Source organism: Channa argus, chromosome 6 (assembly GCF_033026475.1).
Source record: "Channa argus isolate prfri chromosome 6, Channa argus male v1.0, whole genome shotgun sequence".
Taxonomy (NCBI): Eukaryota; Metazoa; Chordata; class Actinopteri; order Anabantiformes; family Channidae; genus Channa; species Channa argus.
In genome coordinates, this window is record NC_090202.1 from 11,768,148 (window position 1) to 11,778,381 (window position 10,234).

Here is a 10,234-nt window from a genome sequence, read left to right on the forward strand (position 1 = left end):
CATGAAATTCCCCAAAATGCTAAAAAGAAATGCAATGTTTTTTTTGTAACTTAGGATGTCTCATTAAGGACATACAGAAACTGGAGCAGTTACCATGGACTTTAACTGGAAAGGATATTTTCCAGTGCATATATATGTACATACAAGCCACTTGTTATGAAAGGTGTGTTGGCAACTTACAGTTCATCTCGTTGCCGTTGTGACAGCACCATGTTGACAGGGTAGCGTGGGTGGGGTTGGGAGGGATCAGTCGGTATAACGTGAATCTTCTGCAGCTGCTGTGCTCTCCTCAGTCAGGAGATGAGCTGTACTGATCCGAGCAACACGGGCGAGGACGAGCTGCGTATTCCAATGGTGAGTGGTCGGTTTTGTCCAGACAAATACTAAGAGTGAAAAGGAGGGAACACAGGAATCTGTCCCCCAGCTGGCTGACTCCAGGGACAAGAGAAATGGCGAGCCTGCAGACCAGTCACCAGCTAATTCTACACTGCATCTGAAAAGGAGACAAGGGACAGTTACCATTGGGTATGCATGAAAGACAACATGAAGAGTGGGGGGAGGAAATTGTTCACAGTCTGGCAGAATACTGCATGATTGTCTGCACTAGTTTATACACAGATAGAATGACTTGCAGAAGCAACAAAGGAAAAAACAACAGAAGCTTAAAATGCAGCTTAATGCATTACCTGTTATTTTCAAAAGAAAGACAATATGACTGCCCAAACAAGGCTGTGACAGCACTCACTGTCCTGCTAATAAAAGCTATGGAATAAACCCACCTATAAGATATTTCATTAAGATATTTTCTTACAATGACGTGCTCCTTGATTTGCTTTTTAGCTTCACTTCTATCTACATTCACAAGCTATCTCTCCTGTCACCATTCTGCTGTTAGACCACAGTTTGCTCTTGCAGAACATTCCTCTCTGTGTAAATACAAGAGCTGACCCACATTCTCTGAGCAACAGACTACTTCTTCCAGGTTACCAACGGAAAAACAAAACAGGACACTGCCGAACAGTCCTGACTAACAGCTGTGCTCTTGTCAGATTTCCTGAAGTCATTGTGTATTATGAGACCTTCACGAGGACTTGCTGGCCAGCGCTGATGACTCAATGACATCACTCTGACTGTCAGTAAAAACTTTATTAGTGCAAATTTGAAAATTTATTACAAGAGAAGTATTGTTGTGGGAAGCAATAACTGCATCGCTGCCATCACTGATGTGGAGCAATTAACTGACAAACTACCATCAATAATTTGCTTTAAAAAAAAGAAAAGAAAACAAAAAATATATATTCACACACACACACACACACTACAAGGCTGTGCAGTTAGAATTTCAGTAACTGAACCGTAGTGTAAATGATTTCAGTTGCAGTATCTGGCTGCCCCACTAGGCGATGTGTCTTTGTGACCATTTGTACATACAAAAGCCAGGTTACTCAGAGAAATTGTACGAGAGACTTGTGTAAAATACATTTCTTTCAGATCTTATGCGGACTTTGTTTAAAAATGATGCAGCATTAACCAGTTAACTCATTCCCAATCTCTACTTTCATTCATTACTTTATTTATCTGAGCGCAGCTCACTGTGTGCCGCCCTTTGTTAAGCATATGCGCAGTTGAACAAAGCCAATTAGAAACTTGGTTACACATATATATGGCAGACTAATCGACCTTCTCCGACAGAAATCTACTCGGAGAAACCAGTTTTCCCTAATACCCTACATTTAAGAAATCAGCTTTTGCGAGAAAGGAGACTGTGACCCGGTTACTTAGATCCATGTAATAGCAGTCACTGTTACATGTGTTTGCTGATTACCTGCTGCACAGATTTTAAAATAAACACACCTCAACGTAGATTCCTGTGCTCACTGTGGCTGTTGTGTGGAGGAATGCTGCAACTTGTTAAATGGCAGCCGCGTGGTTTATCATTAGCTATTCGCTAAGTCTCATGCCATTACCAAACTTCAACAGAAGCAGTTGCCCATTAATGCAGGTCAAGAGGGGAGTGTCAGTGGCCATGAAGAGCAGAACTAAATCTCTGGTGCTAATGTTTGGGATAAGCTCCACCCAAATAATCTAGCTGCAAACAACAACACAAAACTAATAAACTAAGACACCCCCTACATTTATATATATATATATATATATATATATATATATATATATATATATATATATATATATATATACATATATACATATATACATATATATATATATATATATATATATATATATATATATATATATATATATATATATATATATATATATATATATATATATATATACACACACACATACACACACACACACACACACACACACACACACACACACACTTTACAAGAGTCCTGCTGCTATTGTTCAGCCAGTTCCTATTTGGCTCCTGTTCCACGTAGGTAAAATTCCTGGATTTGTAAAACTCTGCAGTGAAACATCATCAACCCTTTAATAAATATCTCTCACCTCTGAAACAACAGAGGACACCAACAACAGCTGCAACACAACCTCCCATAAAACATATGCCATTCTCCCTCACAGAAGTGGGGGAAAATAGGAGTTAAACTAACATTTCTTCAAACTAACAGATGTTTATATTTCCCATAATTTACCTGGAAAAAATCAAGTTAATTAAAAAATTCAAGTTTTTACATGGTCTACAGCAGGGATGGCCACACTTTTTTGGCTTGTGAGCTACCTATAAAATGACCAAGTCAAAATGATCTACCTGTTATAAAAATACAAAACATATTTATTTATGAATATATTGAGAATTCTTTATATGCACAATATATGTTGCACAATATACTCTGTATTTCTTTTTGTCATTACCTTACTCTGATGACTTGCACTGAATAGAATCAGCCAGGGATGCATATGGTCCAGAGGCTATCTCGCTAGGGATTTGCAGCACTTGGCGCCGGTGTATGCATGCGCATGCGTCGTGACCCATGTGTCAGAAAAAGTCAGATGTCAGACTGGCTGCCCTGTATGTCAATCAAGTGACAAATTTCATAGTGATGGGCTGACATCTACTTTGTTAATTCCATGCGATCTACCCACACTACCTTTGCAATCGACCAGTAGATCCCGAGCAATCGTTCCCAATTGTATTGGGCACCCCTGGTCTACAGTAGTTTGATTTCTGTAAAAGTTCTCTTTATACTAATAAAAGTCAAAATGCCTAGTCTGTGATGCACTATACACATTGCTTATTAATAGAAATAATTGACAAATTTAAAACATGTGAGATGAATTCCTTACTACTAGCGACTTATTGTGCCTGTTACAAAATAAAGGACACTTGGTTGACATCTATTTGGGTCAACCAATTGTGGTACCATTATGTAATACATTTCTTTACCTGCTGTTCTTTATAATCTTCACATCTGTCAGTGAGATAATTTGCCAAGTTGGATGTGTTGCCTGCTTAGGTTTGCATCAGTGTGTCTGTATGATGTGTGTCTATGATAGGCTTTGTGGTTCCCTCCGTTGGCCCTGACATAACCAAAATAATGCCACATTTCCCTTCATCAGTGTGGTTTTCTAAAAGCCATGTATGACTGGAAAGAGCCCTTCTACTTGCACCCATGTCTCTCATTCAACATGAGAGCTGCCTGCCTCAAGTTAGCATGCATGTAACAGTCATATCTACCATCCCTGAAGACAGCCAGAGCACTGCTTACACAAACACTGGTCTACTGCCGCACTTGGAGTAATTTTTCATAAGTTATGTCAATCAACACAATGTCATTCTCAAAGTACGGATTCTTAAGAAATGTATTTGCACAATTCCTTTCTTTTCTTTCCTGTTAATACAGTGCTCCCAGAAAGTATTCATAGAACTTGACCTTTTCCACATTTTGATATGTTACAGCGGATCAAATGGATCAAATTCATTATTTTCCTAAAAAATCTACAAATAATACCCCATAACGAAAAAGTCAAAAAAGTTTTAAATATTTGCAAAAATACAAAAAATAAAAATGAAAAAAATAAAAATAATATGAAAATAATCACATGTATATAAGTATTTATGACCTATGACAATCAAAACTAAGCTGTGGTGCATCCTGTTTCTGCTGATGGTCTTAAGATGTTTCTACAACTTGACTGGAATCCACCTGTGGGAAATTCAGTTGATTGGTCATGATTTTGAAAAGCATACACCTGTCTATATAAGGTCCCACAGTTAACAGTGCATGTCAGAGCACAAACCATGAAGCCCAAGGAATTGTCAGTAGACGTCCAAGACAGGATTATATCGAGGCACAGATCTTGGTAAGGGTACAGAATATTTTTTGCACTATTAAAGGTCCCAATGAGCATCAGGCCTGTATGGTACAGTGGCCAGACAGAAACCACTCCTCAGTGAAAGGCACATAACAGCCCGCCTGAAGGACTCTCAAACCATGAGAAACAAAAGATTTAACTCTTTGGCCTGAATGCCAAGTGTCATGTCTAGAGGAAACCAGGCACCGCTCACCACCTGGCCAATACCATCCCTACAGTAAACATGGTATGGACATGTTTTCAGCGGCAGGAACTGGGAGACTAGTCGAGATCGAGGGAAAGATGAATGCAGCAATGTACAGAGACATCTTTGATGAAAATCCTTTTCCAGAGCGCTCAGGACCTCAGACGTCTTTCAACAGGACAAGGACCCTAAACACACAGCCAAGATAACAAAGGAGGCCAACTCAAGCGTGTAGCATCATACTCAAAAAGACTTGAGACTGTAATTAGTGCTAAAGGTGCTTCAACAAAGTATTAAGCAAAGGCGGTTAAGTAATGTTTTCCTTTTTTTTTATTTTTAATAAATTTGCAAAGATTTCAGATTATCTTTTTTCGTGTTGTCATTTTGGGGCAATTGTCTGTAGAATTTTGAGGAAAAACAAAGAATTTGATCAATTTTGTAATAAAGCTGAAACATAACAAAATGTGAAAAAGTTAAGTGCTGTCAATACTTTCCAGATGCACTGTATAATGTGCAACACTTGTGGCTAAACCATTTTAGACTGTTCTAGTCTAAAATAAAGAGTGCACACTAAAGAGTGCTGTATTTCCTTAATTGTTAATAATGAAGCTATTGACTGTTAAGAGTTGCTGATTATCAGTTATGACAGTTGCACATAGTTTGTGTCTCTAATGTGAAGTCATTGAAGTCTATTTTTAAACTGCATCATCACCTTGAAAAGCACTTTAAAAAAGCAGGTATCCACTAGGAAACCAACAATGAGTGAGAGTCTACTGAGACAAGCCTTACAAAATCTGTCAGACTAGTACACAAAAGTACAAATAAAGCCAATTTGAATCTTTGTAAAGACATGCAATAAGGAAACAAAAGTACAAGACATGGACATTTGGACACATTAGACAATGTGCTAGATTTGCATAACAAAAGGGATGGGGGTGGTGACGAAGGAAACAAGAGTACGGAATCAGAATGAGAACTGGAAACAACAGCAAGCTGCATTAGAGGAGATTCACACACAGTCTATTTCAGCTGATGATGCAGATGTGACATTACAACAAAGGCAATTTAGTCATTTGTAAGTCTGCCTTTGTTTAAATTTATTGAAATTATCAGCATATTTTGCTGGATTTAAAGGTGTAACTATAGTGTTTTCATATTTCTATTATAAATAAATAAATATTTCTTTGTTTTTAAGGTTTTGGCCCCCTCGTTGATTTTAAATAGAGTGGTCAATATTGGGCAAAATGTTTGTACTATCACATAATTAGGATGATTGTTGTATCATGCTGGGGGGGGGGGGGGCTAGTGCATCTATAAATCTTCCCACTGATGCTTAATAATGCTTATGAGTTTTTCTTACATTGAACAGCAGTAACTTTACAACAACAGACTAGTTCCAGTAAAGAACTGCTTTGTAAGTTAATTTACTAATGAATTCAAACAGGTTAATCTTTTTAAAGCACCATCTATAATGATAAGTGGAAAATGTCTCTCTGTTGGCCAACACAGACAAACTATTTTTTTATCAAGTCAATCATTAGATTCTACATATTTTGAAATGGCTGTTCAATTGACATGTAAGACTCAAATCCAACCATACACGCAAAACGAAAACCATGTAAAAAAAACATCCGAGTTAAAAATCAGCAACAGGATGTTAAAGAAAAAGCTGATGACCACTACAGCAGTTTGAGGCAAACTATGCAAAGCTCAGTTTAAGTGAAGTTGTAACATAACATAATTGAAGAAGCAAATATCCAAATCAACTGACATTTAGTTAAAAATATAACATAGCATTTGCTACAGCAGTAACACATTAAAATTCTGCATTTAGACAGATGATTAATAAATAGTGTTCTACACACAAGTAAACACACCAGAAAAACACACCCAAGGAAATCACTGTCAGATGAGGACAATAACAAACCACAGATTCTAACTAATAGTGTGAAAGTTACAGGCAGTAGCTCATTACAAAACATATAATCAGAGCAATGTTGACGCCTCACTATTACCTCTGTATTGGTGTCATTATGTCATTATCCTCTTTCAAAAGCAAACATCTGAAACAATTGGAATCTAGAGCACCTTCATTTTCTGTTGATGACTTCTCCTTCATATTATGTGTGTCTAGGAAAGTTATTTCATAATTAAACTTGATTGCCTTCAAGAATCTAAACTGAACAAATGTGATAAGCCAGATCAACCTGTGAATGGAGAAAAAGCTCAAAATGCATGACAATAAAAGCAGAAGGTGAATCCACTAATATTTTAGGACACTGGAGTGGCTATGGAGTTACTGTCATATGCACTCAACAGACATTTGGATTCAACCTGTATGACATAGAAACCACATATTAATATTGGAGAAAGTTGATTTGAGATAGAAAATTCTTATCTCTATTTTGTAGGTGTGTAGGTTTGCAATGAAACAGTCATGCCATCCTGCTAACACACCAAGATAAATGTGAGACAATTTGAAGCAACTCATGACATCTTTGCAACATATCCTAAAATAAAATAATATTAAACTAAAACACAGCTGATAAGCATGTCTGACAACACTTTTGGGACATACTACTGGTAGCAGACAAGAGTTCAAATCTACTGAGGAAGTAAACAGAGAAGACAATGGACTGATCACAGGAACACCAAACCGCATAAAGATTATTATGGCTCAAATTTAGACTGTGGGTGCGGGTACTGAGCCTCTCACAATTGTTGCAGCCATACTGACAAATAGGAAATATTTTCAAACCAACCACCAAGTAGTTAACACTCAACTCAGCAGCCTCAGGGGCTTGTTGACCAAAGTGTTCATATCGCTTCATGCCAACTTTGTCAGTCGATTCCTTATAAATTACAAGTACTTATCAAAACAATATGTCAAAGCTGTCATTTATATGTTAACAGACAGTTGCTGATGGCAGCAGGCAGTGATGACCAGAAAGCTACTTGGTAGATGAAATGTCAAGAGATCAACCTTAGGTACTGATCAACATAAAGAAAAAGAGAGTAATAAAAGGTGTCTGCCCTTCAGCCTGCCGCATTTACAATAAAAATAAGCCTTTCAAACCATCAACAGTGTCTGTAGGTAATACAGTAAGGGCCCGTCTCCAAAAACACACATTTTACTCTAACAATCATTGTTTACTTTTACTACAAAGACACAAACCAGCACTGAAACAATAGAGTACCTGAAAGAGAGAGAGAAAGAGTCTACACAACATATTGTGTTGCTTGTAACACAACAAACAACAATGTATGGTTTGATATCCTAACTAGAGAGAAACGTAAGTCGGTCTATCTTGACCTCCTACAGGTGGCATGATAATTCTGATCTATTATTTGCGATCAAACAAGCATTAATGATAGTTGTCTCTTGTTAATGTTCTATTGCAAAGCCCCAATAACTGCTAAGATATTGCTGCCAAAATAAGTCTACGCTTAAATAGGGATCACATTCCTCAAAGAAATTGTAGCATCTGAGTAAGAAAAAACAGATTGTCTTACCTGTAGAAACCACACAGTCAGTGTTTGTTTTTTAAGTTAAAACAATTTAATGTAAGCAATGTAACAATGTAAGCAATGCCCCATCATTTCAGTTGATAAGCTGCAATCTGGTCCTAAAGTACCCCATAACGGGATTCTGGCTTTAACCACTTATATGACTTGCATCCGACAAAACGACAAAATTATTAGCGAGAGAGAGACTGACTGACTGACTGCATAACATTATGGGCCAATACAGTAATTGTGAGAATTCATCTCAATGTGTGCCCTCAGTGCAATGACAGAGAAAGCATGTACACATAAAACAATCATACACTTGACTTCTGGGTAGACAATTCATACAAACTCATCGTACCCCAGGTGCTCCACCCTGATTTTCTGGTGCCAACAAATCCCATAAAGCAGAAAGTTCTTTCGCTGAGCATGGCAGCAGAGAAAATATATAATGTCACTCTGAAGCATGGCAAAAATACCGCAACATGGTTGTTTCATGATTATTATATCTGCACAACAATTACACAACGAAAACCAGATGACGATCATGACTATAACGTTGCACCCTTAACAACTGCTAAGACTGGATACAGCCGTCCTTTGAGGCTGCAGAGATTGAGCCGATTGACAATGTCCACACTGTAATAACAGGACAATATTTAGGCAGAGCTAACATTGGGTGCCGGCGGAACCGTCGTGTGACCTGACGTAAGCTACATTTTATTTTGTTGTCGAGGTCTTTAACGTTACAAGGTTAACCAACACGCACTAACGTCACTGGTTATTACTAACTTGGGGCGAACGCCTGATTCACTGCTTTGCAGTTTACGTTGGCCTTGCCTTAACGTTACTCATTAGACGCCATGTTTTGTACACTATGGTCGGTAACGGTGATGATCGTCCTGACAGCCACGGTAGCTGAAAGTTATCATTAGCTAGCTAAAGTTAACGATAAGCTAAGTTAGCTTCACGGCGATACAGTCAGAAAGTTAGTGCCTATTTTAACTCCTCCCTTTGACGGACACTACAGTCTCATAATATGCTTATACGCGCAAGCAGCTAGCGTTCACTTATATTACTTCTAAAGACCTGAATTAATCTACATGCACCTGATTGTTTATCTGGACAAAACGATACACTTCGCTGACAGAGTACCTGCTGCTCCCGTCCAAGCGGCCTGTCCGCCATTTTGAGACATAAAAAGGAGGTGCACAAATTGCAGCCACATCGTCATTTTCTCCACCTAACGCCTCATTCCTTCGACACCGACCGGCTTCACAATTTACAACTATTTTGACTCACCCTATTGCTTTTGTCCGTGGATTTCCTCAACCGTCTCCAACACTAACACGACCCAACAGGGCGTGAAATTTCCGCTCCAAACTCTGATCTTGTGATGTGGAGGTAAACTGCGCCCGTATTGTCGCTCTGCTACTGCTCGCTTGTTTTTCGTACCGCATTCGACTTTAGCCGGGCGCGCGCACAAAGCTCGCGTTCATGGTGTGACGGGAGCGTGCACGTCCTTGGCAGCAGAAAAAAACATAATTGCTTTTTCCAACTATTAACTCTTTGTTTTCTTACCATCAGCATTATCGGGGTCCAAAAGGGACACAGGGAAGGAAGGAAAAACTAATAACATACCAATTGCTGTCGGCAAAAACAATAAGATTAATCAGTAAATGTATCTCCATTCTACTGTTGTATAAGTTATCAAAATGCCAAACAAAAGTTTTACTAGCTTTATTTGTTTTGATAGAAAGCCGACCAAAGAATAATTAAATGGTTATTTTGTAAAGAGCAATCCACAAATGCCACAAATTTTTGAAGCAGCACACTCCATCTCCCATTCTAAGCCTTTTTTACAGAACAAGCCAAGCCAATCCCTCAGACATTATTTCAGGTGTCAGAGACAATAAATGTAATACCACCAGTGGGCAAAAGTTCATATTATTGTAAGTTCACATACCCTATTTTTTCTACAGTAAAGATATTTTCTTTTCCACAGCCTATTTATAGGTTTGCATTATATATTAACATTAATACTCTTGAATGCAAGGTGACAGCACTTTGCACACTTTTGAGTTTAGTTTTTGTCACTACACCACTTCTTGTCACATCAATGTCGAAGAACACTTGGACTGCTCAAACAGAAATGTGTGAACTCTAGTGGACTGATTTCTCCAAAAGCACAGAAACACTGTTGAGAGAGCATTTAAAAAAAAAGACATTTCATCAAAT

General features: G+C 38.1%; 1 protein-coding gene across 2 annotated transcripts in view; it reads right to left on the bottom strand.

The window, feature by feature from the left end:
- LOC137128699 (lissencephaly-1 homolog) overlaps positions 1 to 9,472 on the bottom strand; it is a 36,085-nt gene extending 26,613 nt beyond the window's left edge. The window contains exons 1-2 of one of the 2 annotated variants that reach the window (XM_067507134.1): positions 9,299 to 9,472; positions 181 to 493 (exon numbers count right to left, since the gene is read on the bottom strand). In XM_067507134.1, the coding sequence (XP_067363235.1) occupies positions 181 to 212 (32 nt within the window). In that variant the 5' untranslated portion in view covers positions 213 to 493; positions 9,299 to 9,472. Of the gene's footprint in view, positions 1 to 180; positions 494 to 9,151; positions 9,239 to 9,298 lie in introns of those variants that run through there. The other variant, XM_067507135.1, reaches the window with a different exon arrangement.
- Between the last annotated feature and the right edge of the window lie 762 nt (positions 9,473 to 10,234).